Source organism: Anastrepha obliqua, chromosome 3 (assembly GCF_027943255.1).
Source record: "Anastrepha obliqua isolate idAnaObli1 chromosome 3, idAnaObli1_1.0, whole genome shotgun sequence".
In the NCBI taxonomy this organism is placed as follows: Eukaryota; Metazoa; Arthropoda; class Insecta; order Diptera; family Tephritidae; genus Anastrepha; species Anastrepha obliqua.
The window spans coordinates 2,295,474-2,314,568 of NC_072894.1; the positions used below are offsets into that span (position 1 = coordinate 2,295,474).

The 19,095-nt window shown below is 36.0% G+C and overlaps 2 protein-coding genes across 5 annotated transcripts in view; one reads left to right on the forward strand and one right to left on the reverse strand.

Annotated features, from left to right (window-relative positions):
• Positions 1–540, forward strand: LOC129241584 (U6 snRNA-associated Sm-like protein LSm2). The gene is made up of 3 exons (XM_054877991.1): positions 1–52; positions 129–196; positions 254–540. Exons 1-3 carry the CDS (start codon positions 50–52, stop codon positions 468–470), a joined length of 288 nt encoding a protein of 95 aa, XP_054733966.1. The 5' UTR covers positions 1–49; the 3' UTR covers positions 471–540.
• Positions 541–6,369: 5,829 nt separating this feature from the next.
• The window catches only part of LOC129243046 (gonadotropin-releasing hormone receptor), an 84,210-nt gene continuing 71,484 nt past the window's right edge, over positions 6,370–19,095 (reverse strand). For all 4 annotated transcript variants that reach the window (XM_054880120.1, XM_054880121.1, XM_054880119.1 and 1 more), the window contains exons 2-6: positions 11,765–12,755; positions 9,576–9,759; positions 9,313–9,515; positions 9,110–9,255; positions 6,370–7,644 (exon numbers count right to left, since the gene is read on the reverse strand). In XM_054880120.1, coding sequence (XP_054736095.1) covers positions 7,140–7,644; positions 9,110–9,255; positions 9,313–9,515; positions 9,576–9,759; positions 11,765–12,490 — 1,764 coding nt within the window. In that variant the 5' untranslated portion in view covers positions 12,491–12,755 and the 3' untranslated portion in view covers positions 6,370–7,139. The remainder of the gene's footprint in view (positions 7,645–9,109; positions 9,256–9,312; positions 9,516–9,575; positions 9,760–11,764; positions 12,756–19,095) is intronic.

The window sequence follows — 19,095 nt, forward strand, 5'->3', positions numbered from 1 at the left end:
TAGCGCCGAATACTCAGTTTTGCTACAACTTCCATACACATTTTTTGAAATGGTAAGTTAATTTAACTAAAATTAAATAATATTCTATACATAAATAACTAAATCTCAAATTTTTCCTTCGTCTCTAGCTGTTTTACTCATTTTTTAAGTCCCTTGTAGGAAAAGACGTTGTAGTAGAGCTAAAAAATGACTTGAGGTATGCCTTTCTACAGGTTTGTTTACAGGCAATTGCTAATTTTTGTTTTTATTGCAGCATATGCGGAACATTACATTCTGTGGATCAGTACTTGAATATTAAACTTACCGATATTAATGTTACGGACCCTGACAAATATCCGCACATGTTATCTGTGAAAAATTGTTTCATTAGAGGCTCTGTTGTTCGATATGTCCAATTGCCAGGTGACGAGGTAGACACACAACTTCTGCAGGATGCAGCACGGAAAGAAGCCGTAGTTAGTACAAGATAAAAGTAGTACATAGAATTTTTATGCATTTCAAAAATCAGTTCAAAAATAATTAAAACTTAAATATTTCATATTTCCTTGCTTTATTGAATATGAGTGGTTTCATCGTAAACAATAGCGTTTACGTATGCTCAAGCCACACTCACCCATACTAGCATGGGGCCGTTGCGGTACTTATTGGACAGTTGATGCTTTTGTTGTAACATCATAAACATTCCCCATACATATACGGGGAATGCTGCTGAAGTGACAGTCCTTGGCCGAACATAAATCCGGGTCGTTCTGGTTACGTAGAACCGACTGTCGTCGGAACGCTTATTGACCTGCAAACTATATCGCTTCAGGAACGAAATATCTGAAACCAAATGAGTTAGCGGCGGCCGCCGTGGCCGAATTGGTTGGTGCGTGACTACCATTCGGAATTCAGAGAGAACGTAGGTTCGAGTCTCGGTGAAACACCAAAATTAAGAAAAAGTTTTTTCTAACAGCGGTCGCCCCTCGGTAGGCAATGGCAAACCTCCGAGTGTATTTCTGCCATGAAAAACCTCCTCAAAAAAATATCTACCGTTCGAGTCGACTTGAAATTCCCTCCATTTGAGGAACAACATCAAGATGCACGCCACAAATAGGAGGATGAGCTCGGCCAAACACCCAGAAAGGGTGTACGCCCCAATTATATATAGCATCTAAAAACAAAAAAGGCACGAATCGTTCATGTGAGCCTGAAAATGTCATACGCATTCTTAGCAGCAACAGCTTCTTGGAAGGAAAAGTTTTGAATCTGTGTCCGCTTCGTTTAGTTGATGGGACGTGAGTTATGGAGGATGGTGAAGCACCTTTAGAGATAAAGGTTTGTTCTGAGATCCCTGATAAATAGGTTCTTACAAGCATGATGTAATGCTTAACCGAGATTATATACGTTGTTGTTGTAGCACTAATACAAGCACTGTCAGTGTAGTGTATATCACCGCTCGTCTTCGTCCAGCTCATCTAAAGGTAGGCCCAAGAAACATGCTGTTTCGAGAGGTTGGGTCCAGGGGGCGAGGGGTGTTAGATGAGTGGGTTTTAAGGGGCATGTGAAAAGGTGGTAAGTGTCGTGCGGGGTGCCTTCACTTGCCGGACATATGTTTGGTATGTCGGTGTCAATTCTGGATAAGTAGGGGTTTGTGCCAATTGTGGCAATGTTACGTGGGTCTCGCGGGGAAGCTGGAGCTCTTCATCTACTGTAGGTGGTGGTTGGACTCCGATTATGGCATTCGGTGGTCGGGAGCTTAAGAAGGTGGCGACGGTCTCCCGATGAATGTCGTTTATTGTCTGTCTAAACACTGTCTGGTCCAGTAAATGTCTGGATCTCGTCGGCGTAATTTAGGAGGTGTCTTCTAACCTGCCTAGGAGGCGGCTCCGGTTCAAGCAGGTATCTGCAAGGGTGAAACCTGCGGTAGTACCAGTTTATTGTGCTCCATTACAGGAAGCATCTGTGCCTCATTGGGAAGGTGTTGAAGAAGGGACATCAGGAGGAGCTTTATCCACTGCGTGTCACTGGTTCCAAGCGACCAGACAGGCGCAACATAGTTTAGAACTGCCCGGCCAATTGCACTAAATGTCGAATTCTTTGTCTTTGCCCCAAGTACTGTCGGCAAGCGATTTCAGGACCTTGTTGCGATTTTGGACTTTAGTAGCAAAACACGAAGTGGTGATCAGCCGACTTGAGTTCTTGTGTTAACTGGACTTTATAAGTCTTAAGACCCAAATATTTATGCGAAATACGGTATAATGACGGAAGGCCTAATTCCAAAGAACGACGAGGAATGGACAAACCTGGGGTTTCTTCAACACTTTCGGCTACAACAGCAATATTTTCGGCTGTTTTTGAGCAACGTGTACGGGTTTATTCTTCACATCGCTAACTTGTCCCAACAGCTCGAATTTTTTCACCAATTTCTGTATTGCGGTCCGAGAAGGTGCTCACGGTGAGCCAAAAATGTTCGAGTTTTAAGAACCGCCTCTGCAAAATTTTCACCATTTTTATAGTGAGTTTGAATAATTTCAATGCGTTGTATAAGTGTGCATCGGTCCATTTTTATTAATGGCGTAGTTTCTACTTGTCAAAAATCAAAAAATGACGACTTCTAAAGTGACATCTACCAAAAAAGCGGGCTATTAAAAATAACACCTGTTATTGGAAAACCCCTTAGTACATACATATGTTCTATTCACTACAACTGATCGTTTGATGCATTCACCAAAATTTATAAGCAAAACTTGTTCGGCCTAAAACTGATAAATTCTTATTTTACTAGTTTTTTTAGTACAGGATCGATTTCCAATAAATTCTGCATAATATGATAAAAAAGGTAAGTCCTGACCAGTACGGATTGCAACTATAATTTCACACGCCTATGCAAGCTTTTGACGCTGCTTTCGACCCTTCTTGCGTTAAATCATTGAAAAAATTGCATAAAATGTTCCTTTATTTGGTTTTTAATGTTTTGTTTTTATGCTCTAAATTTTACTTACCATATTCCATCATCTAAGTATCGCTGCCGCTTACCTCTCTTCTTTATGGGTAGTTGAGAAAGTAAAACGAAGAAAAGTTTTTAAGTTTCTGAAATAATTTTTTTTTTTTTTAGCCACATTTAAACGACATTAAACTTATTAAATAAATGTAAATAATTTATAACTCATTTAATTTCACACCATTTTACATATAATAATAGGTTTTATTTGAAACGTAAAAATTACAAACTCCGAAGGTCTACGTTTGTTTAAAAAAGTTTAAAACGTTCAAAAATTTCTAAAAAAATTGGACTTTTTAGCAACTTGTTCAGTATCCACAACGTTTCAAACCAGGGCCGTAGAGAGCATATCCGGGCCCCGAGGGAAAATTGCAAATTCGGGCCCTTTCCAATAATGTCTAATTCATATAAATACGTATAATCTCGAGTCCGGGCCCCTCTGAGAACTCCGGGCCCGGGGGAAAAAGTACCCGGTAGTCTCTGGGACAGTAATCTTCTCCCACTCCTCCCACATAACATTTTTCAAGACCTCTTTGATTGTAATTTGGTGTTTTTTTACATTTTTTTCCAGAAACGCTCACAAAGGGCAATAACTTTTCTCTATGCCGCAATGTTGTCTTGTCGAAAACAGTATTCATTTGATAGGCCCAGCATCTCGGTGTCTTCCTTTGAATTGAGTATTAAAATACCAAAAAAAAGCGAACTTATCCATTGTTAAATAAACTGCAAACATCTCACGCCACCAGCTGTCATACACCCCACTCCAGCATCCCATCTCCACCAAGTCTCACGGTAATAACATTTCTTTATTCCGCGCTGTTCCAGATTTTTTCTTCCATTGATATCAAACATACAAAACTTGCTTTCAACAGCAAAAAAAAAAACTTTTTGTCGACAGCTGCTACGAGAGTAAACAAGGAAGATGATGAATTTGAATTTGCACTGATCCTATCATTAGAATTTTATGGACACAAAGTATTTAAAAATAGGAGCGCAGAATTATGACGCCTAGTGTTTTTCGAGTTCGGTTTAACAAAATGACTTCTAGTGCTAATGCTCCTATCAATAAAGCTTTATCGGAGTTTAACCTTTTCACTCAAAACTAAATTGAAAGCCATTCATTCATTTGTAATCCACATATGTACATAATCTCATCTCAAATGTAATCATGTGAATTTATTTGTGCGTAATTTCAAATGTCTATGCAATGTTAAATGCCCTTTAATTGCAAATGTCTGTACTATATTTTATCATAGACATCGATAAATATAATATATGACATAAATACATTGCTGCATAAAAATAGCTTAAGCCCAACAGGTTAAATCGAGCTGTGCTTAATTTTCAATAAAAAAATGTCAAAAAACAATAAATCTAAAATCGTTAAATAAAGCGTATGCGCAGAAACATTTGTCATAAATGGTGACCATGTCAGAATGTCATTAGAAGGTCATTGATATCAAGCCAACAACAAGTTGCGTTTCAATTTCCTCAAAAGGAGAAGCAACTATAAAATGAAATAAATATCCGTCTTCCGTTGACATCGCCAAGGGTCGTACTCCATTAGTCGGAGGTTATGAATCGTAAAGCGCCATTCCGCCCACCAAATGTCTTCGCCTCACATACGAGAATTGTGCATTAGATTCTTCTCCTCCTTTAGTTTTAGCGCAGCCATATTATTTATTGTTATTTTCGTATTCGTCGCAGCTGGCGAAGGTTATAATGTTTTTTAACACCAGTACTAAAAGCAAGCGCCGAGTAAGTGAATGAGGTGAAATAAATACATACACACATATGTACATACCCATGTGAATTCATCAATGCAATATTTTACGAGTATATTGGAATATTTATATGAATAACATATGTGCTATGTTTATATGTGTGTATGTGTGATATGTGACGTGCCCATCGAGCTGTATAATTAAATTGCAATATTTCTTTAAACGCGATTGAACATACATAAATAAATATGTATGTAGATATGTATGTATGTATGTATGTATGTATGTATAAGTACACTTCCCCATATAAAATTTACCTTTTTTTATATTTCGAATGCGAAGCAATTAAATATGTGTAGCACACATTTTCTTAAAGCCATTCCCAGCTAAACTAAAAGATAGGTAATATTGGCGTGCATTATTATACTTATACCTTTTTTGTTGTTTACGAACTTATTTATGTATATTCAGATGTTTATGAATAACTGCAGCATTTCTTGTTTCTGAAAATGTGAAAATTGTTTTCGTTGCTTAATTTGGGACACAATTTTTAATTATGGGTGCAGACTTGCCTTTTATCATCAATAAAATATTTGATTCGCTGCAATAGAGTTATTTTTTCTCGGGTCAGCTCTGTAAAACCGTGGAGGTTCTGTGTGTGGTGCCGGTTGGCTGCAACGGCACATTTTGTGAGGTGGAGGCCGTGGAAAGCATCACATGACTACATACCGTATGGACAACTCCCTGCTGAGAAAATCTGCAGGTGGCACCAACCCTTGCACTGGTTGCATGTAACCGATTTGAGTTTGGATGGAGCCGTCTTTGGCATGTGCAGCAGAAATACACTTCCTGGCCAGGGTTACGCTCAATGCCGGTCCTAAGGAGAAGTATTGGGAGCAGTCTTGCTGCATGGAGCTGCTCCAGTGACGACAGACGAGGGGTATGGTACGATGCAGTGTTTTTCTTGCTGTAGCCGCATAAACATTCTCCCAAGTGACAGTCATTGACCGGATATAAATCTGGGTAGTTTCGGTTACGTAAAACCGATTGTCGCGGAAACGAGGTGCAGGTTAATTTACGGGGCGGTAGCCCTTGGTCGGGAAAACTCCGAGTCATTCCGGTAAGTAAAACCGGCTGCCATGGGAATGGTCATTAATTCGTCGTTAGTTTCTTTGTCAGCGAGCAACCTTTTCACAACTGTGGTGTTAAGAACATCTCAAAATGTCCTAACCCTTTCTGGTCTTAATATAACGGTAACATTTAAACCTGTATTAAACCTCAACTAATATGTAGCATTACAACTCACATTTTTTTTTAATTTCTTTGCCACGGCAGTCGGTTCTACGTTAGCGGAACGACGAAGATCACCGGCATTGCTAACCTTGAAAATAGTTTAAAATATTTAACTCTGTTAGGCAGTTGAAAAAAGGGGGAAAGTTAAAAAACTTTGAAATTAAGCATAATTTGTCGCCGCGCATAATTGGTTAAAAGAATTTTAGGAACAAACCACGAATATGCTTAACTGGATGTCATCCTTTTCCGTATTCAAATACTGCATTTCTTCATATTCCAGCATAAGAGGTTATATTTTTAAGTAAATATTACCTAATGCTAATTCTAATTAAAATAATATAATACAATTACAATTAAGATAATATAATATGAAACATTACAAAATTTGTGTAAAAAACGTCTATTATTTTGTTAAGTAGTATTAAGGGAGCTTTAAAGCTTAAGCTTTTTTCAATTAAGTGTGATTTTCAGTTGCACATAATGCAGTTAAGCGAGGTGAATGGAATTTGCGCGTGGATGGACTACATGCCAAAAGAGGCATACTTACAGCCGGGGGGGAAAATTATCCACCCAATGCAAGCACAAATTCACTCGCACTCGCTGTAAAAAAAAAAATTGTTTCTATTTTCTGCATACATTTACTTCGATGCCGGAAGTTAAAAGATAAACTTTTCAAAAGTAACATCATTTCTGACGCATGTACTCATTCACACTTTACAAGTTTTAATCTGCTAATACCTAAGAATTGTGTACGCATTTGATTTTCAGTTAAAAAAATTCGATGTTTGTGTAAAGTTTGCCTATACAAATTCAATTCACACTGATTATACTCGTATGTATGTATGTATTAATATGTATACGCTTACTATTTTTGGACACGCACATACATATGCATATACTTACATCTATATAACTATATATATGTACTATATCAACATCTGTATAAAGCTTAGCACTATTTAAAACCAAATTGACTCACACTAATATTTATGTACATAAATATACAAACAAGTCCTATTTGATAAGTTTGCTAAATATTGTCGAGAAAAGTAAATACATATTTATGTACTTAAAGTGTATGTATGTACATGTGTAAGGAACCTGCTTTTAAAAAGATATATTTCGTATGCAAATGGCACTTATACACTAGACACGCTCTCATCCGTACCCATCTTATTCTTATAGCTATTCACACACACAGTTCTACGAAAGTCATTCTCGGACACAGGTGTTCTTTGTGGGGAATGCAGACGATTACAAGGCGAAATTGCGAGAGTTTCGGAACTTTTTGCGAGTGAATTGGTTGGCTTTAGGCTCTTGTAGCAATAGATAACTGTACTGTGTGTATCCGTTTCCCGTTTTGTATCCTCACTTTCATCCTTAATTTCGTCCATATCATTACGTGTTAAATTTGTCGTCGCTGTTTGCTGTGAAAACAGTGAACTTCGCTCTGAACTCGAATTGAGTTTATGCACAATGGCAGCTGTGGAACTAATCTGTAGCAGGCTGACTTGCTCCTTGGAATTGCTTCCATTGCTGTGAGTTCGGTAGTAGCTGGGCTGACGGTTAACGCGAGTATGGCGTCCGCTGCCATCGATTTGTGTAACAGCCGTCAATATGGACGGAGTTCGCTGTGAGTCAGCCCTGAAAACATATGTATGTAAGTTTTAATTTGCGTACAAAATTTTTTAACGTTTTTTTATAGGGAAAACTCTAAAATACTTAATAACGGTCAAGGTGAATGCTCAAAGTTTTCGGAACGGAAAGTATATTTCAAGGTTGACAATAATAAATTATTGACTTCTCCCGGATGACAAGTAAAGCACGTAAACAATGTATTTTATTCGAACATAAGTTCACTGAAATCACTTTAAAGCATTTAATGAGCAAATATTTTAATATTATACTTTTTAATAGTTTTGTGAAAACCTGACTAAATTTATATCCGTTACCTTATCAAACATTTTAAATTATTAAAGAATTAACATGAGGACTATTAAACTGACTGATTAATCATAAAATAAATCGAACTTAATTGGGAGGTGTTATTGTTATTATATCGCCTTCCGACAATTATGAATACATACAGTTTTTTTAAACCTGCAAACAAAGTCGGTCAGAATCTACGCTGAACAAATACTGGGACGGTTCCTTCACAGTACTCCACTTCGAACCAGGGTAGGATTAGGTTTCTTCATGAAGCAAATAATTTGTAACAATTGTGACAAACCATCAAGTTGTGGTGTTCATGTTGCCCAAAAAGGTACAAGTAGGAGAAAGTGAGAGAGCAAAATGGCATTTCATTTTGAGGGGAAGTTGCAAGTTTGTACTGGATTAATTTTTACTTGTAAGAATTTGCAAGTGAGAAAAGCAGCTGCTCGCAAAGTAAAAATAAACACGAATTAAAATTTGCGATTTGAGTCAAAGTTCTTGGTTTAAATAAAAATGGAGATAAATTTATAAAGTTTATTTGTATTCATATATTAAATGAAAATCGGCCAAGGATATAAAGATACATATGTATGTACTTTTGAACCACAGCTTCCAGTCACCGTTGCTGCAGTTTCCCAAATACAAATCGAATGCATTGAAGGTATATTTTGTGTGTTTATGCTTGCACTTTATGGTTATTAACAAATTTGGAGACAAACATACATATATACGTACATATAAGTACATATGTACATGCATAGAGGGAGGCAAGGAAAATATGAAGAAAGCTGTGATTGCCACAACAATACTGTTGCTAGTGGAATGTTCTGCATCTGACGGCGATGCTGAAATGGAACAAATAATTGTAGACAAAATAAAATCAAGTGATTCTAAGGTATTGGTAAAACTTGCAAATGGTTACTGGTTTGGCGTTAATGCACATTTTTTGATATTTTACTCTTTGAGAGCGAATTGTAGTAAATTAAGTTACTGGATGATTGTCAGATGAACAGACCTATTATTTACACTACCGCAGATGTAGTTTACATTGTTAGAAGGGTAAGCTAAGCTTTCACAACGTGGGTGTACCACTTGGGCATAGACGTTTTGATATTCGTTAACCTTTTTTGGTGTAAAAAATGTGTGCTTTCCTATTTAAGCTCCTTCTATAACATACCTATTTAGGCTGCACGCAGTATGACCGCCCTTTTGGCTGGCTTTTCGCTTCATAGGATGTAGATGGAAGGCACCGTAAATCAAAGGATTTACCAAGCTATTTGACATACCAAAAACGAATATCGCTGAGACAAGTCCTTCGCTGAGCTGAAAGTTAATTTAATTATAAGCCAAATAAAGGCAGCTTCTTTAACATTTCGATACCTTCTTGTCTGGGTTGAGAAACATTAACGTAACCATCACAATATAATAAGGTGTCCAACAAATGAGAAATGCAATTATTATCACAAATGAAATACGCAAGGATTTCATTTTCGCCTTGTGAATGATTCGCTGTCGATTTGTCTGCATGGAATTTATAGTCGAATTGGCTACTAGTTTTGGACCCAAAAACATTTTTTCGCTACCTGTAAATGCTGAAATTGTTTGCGCAACTTCTATTTTTGTGCTATTTGCAGTAGACTTACTTGAAATCGTACGAAATGTAGACGCATAGGTGACGAAGAGAATGCATAATGGTAGCAAAAATGTGAAGATCAGTGTAAACGTAGTATATAATTGTTCCTGCCAGTGGGCTGTGTAGAATCCATGAGTTACACATTGATGAAACTCCTCTACAAACGGACCGCGTGCCAAGTGAAATATGAAAAACTACAAAATAAAAATATTTAATGTAAGTACAAATATATACACATACATGTTTTTATTTATTTATGAACAAACGCAAATACACATGTTCGTTATTCAAAACTACTACATACCAATCTTATCTCCACGTTTATGTGCGTTGTAAATTTTGGACACATACACACATGAACACATGTACGAGGGAGCGTTTTTAGCTTCGGGAAATAGGTATAAATAGGATTAATTTTAACATGAGGTAGTTCAACTCAGCACTTCCTTACGCCTTTCGTAGACCTCTTTGTTGAAGGATTGGCAGATTGGAGCATTGCGAAAATGCACAATTCTTCTACTTTTCTTCCCCTACATGTACAGGGCATGTTTATGCTGTCACAATAACAAATAAGCTTAAAGTGGGGAATGTTTAGTATTTTACCCACTGATTTTGGGATGGTGGGCGGAGGGGAAGTTTTCTGTAGCATTTTTAGCTCCAGATATCCGGACAACAAAAAAAAGGAAACAATTGTATTTGCTATCAAAAGCGCAAGAGTGATTTCCATAGTGATTTTATTTAATAAATTGTTTAAATGTTTAAGTAAAGCAATAAAAAAGTGAAAATCAATAGTATATTGAGTTAAGTGGATGTGAGCATAGAAACTTATTATTAACCACATGTTTTAGATCGGAATAAAGTAATTAATGCCTAATGCCTATTTAACCGCTTTGCCATAAAACGCATTTGTCAGACTCAGTATATTTCATAAAACGGTGTACAGAAATTTTAAGTTTTAGTTTAAAATTAAAGTTTGGAGTCTTATGTGTTGTTTAATTTTTTTTATCGGGTCACACATTTGGACACAATAACCCGAAAACATTGGGTAATTAACTAAATCGTACTCAACTAAGTCCTTCATAGTCGTGGATAGTTCAGCTGCATGCCTGAAACTGATCATTATATATTTTCCTAATTGGAGTGTCTCATCTCTTAATCATTTTTTTGTTTGTTTTCGTTTTACATGACGGGTAGTGATATATGTAATCTTGGCCTAAAGCTTTTCAGGTGTAATACAACATAGCGCCTATAGGACAATGTCCGGCTGTGATCACCCTTGTGCCATATTTAAGTGAGTTTGCCTCTTGTTCGAACAGACTGAGAGGCATATACATATGTACTTCCCGGCGGAAATTCTTATATAAGTTCCAAAAGCGTCACTTTTTGAGATACTAATAAGGTGATTCCCATATTTCCCAGGTTTCACACGTTTATTTCTCGTACAATTACTTAGCGAATCGCTCAAGCTCCAATGACGCGAATTTGAATGCGCTCCCTCGTATGCAGGCACATAAATATGTAAATGCAATTACAAACGTTTTGTAGTGTAAATAAAAAACAAGCTGAAACGCACACAGACATAAATTGGCACACGTAAAAGTTATCAAATATCGGATTTATGATGCTTACACTTTATAATACGTGCACCGTTATATTACTGCCACAACAGAGAATAAATTATAAAAGTTCTGGCACATGTTTAGAAGAGCAATTTTTTCGAAAGGTGGAAACAGGAGATACAAAGTATTTTTAATAAGCAATACGAAGGAAAATACTATAAAAACTCCGCACGCCAACAAAAAAATTTCACTACATACATACGTACAATCTGGAAGCGCACCCTCATATAATATTATTGTAGTAAATTTAACTTATTTACGAGTGTTCGTAAAATGCATATTTGAATTCAAAAATAAAATTTGTTTATGCATGTGCCATAGTAAATATTGTTCGATGAACTTATTTTAGTGTTATTTAAATTGAAAACCGCTTATTATTAATGCCGGCAATAATCTTCTACATTGTTAAATTAACTCGTGTTGGTACAAAATACCCTAAAGTCCATTTAGTGACTTCTGAGTAGAGGGTTTTCCAAATCCTCTGCAGAAAAGGGAACATTTGAGAAAAAGTTCTGACTGTGGCTTCAATAGCATTAGGCTCTTATTGTATTATTTAATTGCAAAGAGACATCGCACTCACCTGAGGAAGACTTAGAAGAAATGAGAGTACATATGTACCGGCAAGTAGTCGATAACATCTTTTGGCCATGTTTAACGATTTCATCGGATATTTGACCGCAATCCATCGATCCACGCCGATCAATACCAAAACATACGTTGACAGATACAAACTGAACATTTGGAAGAGTTTGACCAATTTACATGTTATTTCATCGGCCAGCCATTGTACAGTATAAAACCAGGCTGCTTCTCCAATAATACAAAAGCATGTCACGAGTAAATCAGCAATTGATAGATGAAATATTAGAGAATATATAGCACTCCAACTGTGTCGCGAGCTGCGTCGTTGAATTCGCGTTTTATAGATATTCCACATGGTGAGGACGTTCCCAAATAACGACAGCACAGCCATTACAGTTAACACATACACTTTGATCATCGTCGACTGGGAGAGTTGGGGGGCGTGATCCAATTGAATACTATCATTCTCGGCAAATACTTTATGCGTATCCACCAACAGTGGGAATAATGTGACATTATCTGAGGAATTTGTTGATATCGTAAAAAAGACCTCTCCCAAATGCGGTGAGGTGGCAACTGTGTCCATTGCTGCAGGAAGTGTTGAGTTCGAGGCATGTTTGGCGAAATTTTCTCGAGCGTTAGTTAAATTTTGTAAAAAGTTTCGCCTAAAAACTTCCGTTAATGGATGCGAAATGGAGCTTTCCACAACACTTTCACTGTCCATTTAGTGCGTCTATACAATTTTATATTTGTTACTCTGATGAATTATATTCCTTGAAAAGTTCCATCTGTTGTTTGACTTTGAAAATTTGTTTTAAAATTTAAGGTGACCGTCACTTTGACTAGATGTGGTTTCTTTACGCTCCGTTCAATTTCCAACTGCTTATGTTTTTTTCAATTGTGATCATAAGTTTTTTTACACGATACGCTGTACTAGTTTCTCTACTCTGTGTGGTAGTTGGTAGTGACGACTTCCTAATATGAGGCTTCTGTAAATTAAAAACACACAGACCTAAGCACAAGTGCCATAAATATTCTCCAAAGCAATAACAATCTGATATACAGAGATGGCAATTGCATTTTTCGTTTGCCATCAGATCTGCATTCCACGATTGAGAAGCCACAGAAAATTTTAAATACTCTGAACAGTTTTCTTAGGTTGCTAAGCAGTGATATTATTGAGAATAAAAAATCTTATTAGCTCTTTTGCTGCGAATAATGTCACCTTAATGCGATCAAAAACTGATATCTAAAACTAATGCTGAATGTTAAAAACGTAGAGTCTCTCACTCTCCGACTTGCGAGCTCTATTGGAATTGTTCCTGCTACTGTTATTGTGAGCCCAACGGTTGTTGGAGAGTGTCATTTTCGGCACTTTGTGTTCATTTTATTGTGTGTATTGTTGTATAGTTTTTCATGAGCAAATATCCCTTACAACACCGTACTCATTCTTGTTTATTTGTTGTTACGTCACAGCTATAATTACTCCTTACTCACCATGCTTGACTTCTAAGAATGATTATGATTTGATATTTCTTTTGGAAACATGGCTAACTGTTTTTCATGGCTAACTAATTTTTCGATGTAGAATTTTTTAGTTTAAAATTATACGTTTTTTGCAAAGATCTTTCCCGAGGCAGTGAAACATTATGTAAATTTCGAGTACCAATTCGAATGAAAGTGTATTAGGTGATTTTAATTTGAATAAAATCATACGGAGTTATCTTCTATTGGGAATACTCTCACGCCGAGGAATGCAAATATGCTAATTAAATTCATGAGATATCCCAAATAACAGTATTCGTCATTTTAAAGTTAAGGTGTACAAGCTGCCTTGATATAACTAGAAAAGGGTTAAAGAAACTTAAAAATGTGCGCAATAAATTTCACAATTTTTTTAAGAAATCTGGTTCCCTACAGTACAAGCATGAATACTTAAAGTATGTAAAAGAGTTTAATTGCTTGAACAAACTTTTATTAATCAATATGTTTTAGGTCTTGAAAGTAAAATTAACTCCAATCCGAAATCTTTTTGGAACTTCATTCATTCGAATCAGCCAGTGTGTTACTCCTCTTCATCTTATGAATCTGCTAATTTATTTGTAGAATTTTTTGAGCAAATTTTAAATGGCATTATGTCGTGTTTGGTTTTCTATTCTTTAGTGCTTGATACTGATGATATTATCAGGGGCGGATCCAAGGGGGGGAAATAGGGGAAATACCTTTTTTCTCAGGTGGTTGTTGTTGTAGCAGTTCATTAGCCTCTGCCAGAGCGGTGTAACTACTAATCGTTATCGTCCAACTCATCTAACGGTAGCTCTCGGAAGCGTAGAATTTCGGCAGATGGGGTCCAGAGCAAAAGAGGTATTAGGTGAGTGGGTTTGAGAGGGGATGTTGAGATGGTCAAGTTGACTGCTTTTATACTGATATTCTTAGCCAAAGCTTTTGACAGAATACCCCATAGTGCATCACTGGCAAAGCTAAAAAGGCTATTTTCCTTCCCACGTTTTTGTTCCAGATAATATCTTATCTCCACAACAGATTCAACTATTGTTGATATTAGGCTTCTTCGATTTGCCAAGCGTTAGCAAGTGGCGAATAGATGAAGCAACTAGTATAAATAAGCGTGTTGGTAGCGTAGGAAAAGAACTGTACAAAATTACATTTTTCCGGAAGCACTTAATGAGTATTGGTAAGAACGCGTTCAAACAGGGTAGCATTTGTTGCTTCAAGTCGGTACTTGTGATGCGCGTGCTTTCTCAACACTCCCTGTGCTCGCGTTCTTCCTCATGTTTTTGACTGTAGACGAAAAACTAACAATTGCAAGGTGCATGAACACAACGGCTACATCGAAAGAGAATTCGGAAAGTTAAAGCAACAAAAGTCTTCCTGTGTGAACGCGGTCTAATAGAACAGTTTTATGAGGCACAGGCATACCCGCTAGTGGCAAATCTTGCTCAATTACTTTGTTATAGCGAGCAGAGAAGTGCCGGATTGGCAGCGTCTGAAGGTGGCGCCATAAAAAAACAGTTACTTTACTCTGACGTCAGCGCCCTTCGCAATATACAAAACAAACGAACATAACAAACAAAAGAAGGAGAAATTACAAGTTTGTGAAAATTCAGTGAATGACTGGGTCATATTGTGATTTGTGATATTCAAACCAAACAAACTAATGCAAACGAAGTACCGCGTGTTAAATTGTGAAAGCCTTAATTATAACAATATTTCCAAATGCCGTTTTTTGCGCGTTTTTGCTGATGATGCCGTGGCAAGAATGCACTTGTATGTGTGTGTACAATTTCTTGTGTTTGGCAGTTTCCATTGCTTTCGCTTACTCTTCACAAACAAGTTATTTTTCTTCCTTTTTTGTTCATCGGCAGAAGTGACATTACATTCGGAAGGCACTGTTTTCTAATATATCCTTCTTGTATCGAGTCCTTATTACGAAGTTCGCATTAAAAGAACTGTTAAATAATTTTTTCAGTGAATTGTGCTATTTATCTGATCTTAAATTCGACATACTCCCATCTCTGTATGCTTCTAGGTCTAAACCAATTAGTATACTCACGTTAGAGTGCAGCCAAACAAAATCAACCAATATCTGGTCCATCTTCAACACTTGTACGACCACATTTAAACTCCAAAGTAGTCAAGCATTTTTGTATGTGTTAATTTTTGCTCGAGCTGTTCTTTGCACTGGCGCAAATCGACTCCTTTTATCCTCATTCTATAAGCGAATATCTAAGCAGCACTACAATCAAATTACTTATACGGTGTGGGCTAGGTATGGAGCCAGAGTTTGCTTTTTTTGTCATTTTCAATACTAAATTACCGTCACATAGAAATTATCATTAATTTTATTTACTTTTTTTATTTTATCATCTTCACCTATCTATGCAAACTAAATTTATGTCATCAAATCCGACAGTAGTTGCATATGTACATAGGTATGTACGACTAACAACATGTGTTCTGTGTCCGTAGCACCAAACTATTTCTATTCGGTAATTAAGTTCTCAGCACCAGATAATTCGAAACTAATTAATTAAAGGAAATAAGAAGGGAGCTTAAATAAACGTTCATTAATTAAAAGATTAAATAAATGCTTGAATGTATAAACGAAAGTCCAAATGGGGTGCAATGGAATGGAATTGAGATAGATGCAGATATAGGCATGTGTACGTACGAGTACATATACCAAAATGCTGAAAATGGTTAGAGGTGACGATCTCGTCAGGTCTGCCCGAACATGCGCACAATAACTCGAGCAAATTAGTACATTTGTATATTCTAATCGTCTATTTCTTTGTAATCATCCAAAGTTTTCACAATAGAGTAACCCGAGATGTCGTTAACGCCACTTGGTTGCACTCGACAATTGCACGCAGTCAAAAACGTGATAAATCTTTGCGCTGCTAAGCATGCGAAAATGCTGAAACCCCATCTCTTTGCGATGAAGCAATATATACAAGAAGACTGAACAGGATTAAACCACTGGACCTAGCGGTAAACAACGTCTAAAAATTCGAGAATTACTAAAAACAAATAAAATATTACTTGTTAGTTTTAGTTAACTAAGTTTGATAATATGAAATATATTTATTATTTTAACATTAATTCCAGTGTAAGAAAAAAACAAGCTGCGCTAAAACAAACATTGACGTTTCAATCAAAGCATCAATAAAGTTTGAAGTTAATATTTCAGTTTGGCGAAAAAGTAATCCATTAATTTATCGGTGACATTTCACACTAAACAAATTCTGTTCCTGTTGTTTATTTGTTCCATTCAGTTGCGAGTTACAGGGTGTTAACAATGGAAGTCAAAAAAGAGAAAATTCGGTACATTTTGCAGTTTTCCTTTACTAAAGGCGAAAATTCAAGTCAGGCCGTTGAAATTGTGAATGGTGTAACAGATAATTACACCAATACCTCACCCTGCGTCGTGGTTACGTTCCAAAAAAACACAACGCAAATTGAAACGACTCAAAGTGAATTAAGATTTTCTTTAGCAAACCATGTAAAGATCGCAGATAGGTTCCAGGGTTACGAAAATACTACTTTTTAAAAAGAAAATTGAACAAAGTAAACATTTAAAAATAATATAAAATTTTATTACATACATACATAAAACAAAAAAACGTATTCAATTAAAACAAAATAAACTATTCAATTAATTTATGAAAAACAAAATTAAAATTTATGTCCATTGTAGCTGTTGTCGTAAGTCGGCTTTCTTTCACACAAAATTTGTCCAATATTTGCTGACAAATTTTTTTCAACATAAAATAAATTTTCTTGGAGCAACTGATATTCGTAGTTACCGCCTGGGACACTTTAAAATTCCTTCCGCGATCAGGATCGTTTTTTTTTAAATCTCGTCAACGGTCACTGTCATCTTGTTCATTAGCAAATTGCAATTCCAGTTGCAGTAGTTTTTCATTACAGAATTCTCGGTTGTGCAAGGTTAGCAATTCATTTATGTCACTCTTCTCCATATCATCAAAATTAGACTCTCTAACTAAATTAGGAATTTCATGACGAACAGCTTGGTGTACCATCAACTTCTGAGGCGCATATTCGGTGAACACATTCAGGCCATATTTGCGCCAAACACCATTCATGCAAGAAGGTTTAATCTCCTCCCACGAATCGGAAATAGTTTCTATGGCTTTCATAATGTTGAGCTTTTCCCAAAACTCTAGCATGGTAGGCTTATCTTGTCCACCAGTCTCACTTAAAAGAAGTTTAAATGTTCGTCGCAGGTAATAACTTCTAAATACATAAATCGTTTTATTTTTGTAATTCTACCAGCAGCGACTTTCCCCTCATTTGGCTAAAAAATTTACGGGTGTATGTAAAATAAAAATAATTTAACTCTGCCAATAAATAAATTGAGAAAACATTAACCTTTTTCGTAACCAGAAACAACACGTCAAAATTTATATAAATTTATTATTATCTTTTAAAAAAAGCACAACGCACTACGTAATTGAAACTGAACTCTAAAATTAGCAAATCAAAGTGAAAATAAAACTGTTTTAAAATTGCGTTGATTTGTACTTAGAAAGAGATTCCCAGAGTTTTAATGACGCAATTAGAAAAAAAGGAGTGCTTCTTTTAGAAAAAAAAAGAAAAATTCAAAAAAAAAAAATGAAAGACTCGAGCCCAAAACAACGCAACCTCGAAAATCAAACGGCGCACAGTGAAAATTAGTACTAATTAAGCTGCGACGCAACTTCGAAAAAACGCAAAGCGAAACGACGCAAAGCGAGGTATTGGTGCACGTGCTAACAGCTAATTTTGGTTAAAGCCTCGCACAGGCAGGCCCATCGTCGAAAACGTCGATACAATCACAAAAATAGTCGCAGTTGACTGGCACGTTAGTAGTCATAGCATCGCCCAGGAGCTAAAAATCGACCTTAAAACAGTTTCAAACCATTTGCGCAAAATTTTTAAGCAAAAATAAGGAACTTCTTTTTCCCCAAACTAATATTATATTTTATTTTGTAAAAAAATCGTGATTTTCCACAAGGCTTTGTAGCTGAAAACTGGCATGTGATAGGAAATTTTGTTTTATAAATTTTATAAATATAATAATGATTATTTGAATGAAACACCAAATAGCTGCGCACTTTGGCAGGCAATGACAAATCTCTGGTGCCATTGAAAAAGCTCCTCTGTCTAAAAAACCATCTACCCTTGGAAGACGGCGTAAAACTGTAGGCGCCACAAATAAATAGGAGGAGGAACTCGGCCAAATACCCAACAAAGGGTTAAGAACATATTATTGATACAACAACAACAACGTATTGAATTAATGGTTGGAACTTATTAATGGATTTAGAAATGGCTCGTATGATGTTCATGTTGTATTTATTTTAGCTATTAGCACATAAACATTTTCTAATTATAGGCTCAATAAACAATTTGCAAAAATTTATAGGAGGTATGAAAGTTCAATTGAAATGCAATCTCTTTGAATTGGCACGAACAGAGCAAAATAAAAAAAAAAACAATGTTTTTTTCAATGAGTTGTATTTACATTGTTCGTATGTATGTATTTATTTCCACGTTCAATTACAATATATGTAAGTAAATTCACATTTTTATAATAAAATGTGTGTCTGTATGTAAGCAAACAATTAAATTTAACTTAATATATTTTAAAAACCACTAATATTTTTATCGATGTATTTAAGCAATCTTGACATTATTTTTCCCGGTTTGGAAAATCATTACAGAAACGGTATAAATTATTGGGAGATCATTGAAATAAGTCTCAGAGCCAGTTAAAGACAATTACATGAAATCGAGTTAGATTTCCCA

Bases quoted from the DNA above. Each gene is read 5' to 3' on its own strand.
- LOC129241584 (XM_054877991.1), top strand. The intron at 197-253 runs GTATGCCTTTCT...TTTTTATTGCAG, and splicing joins GAGCTAAAAAATGACTTGAG to CATATGCGGAACATTACATT.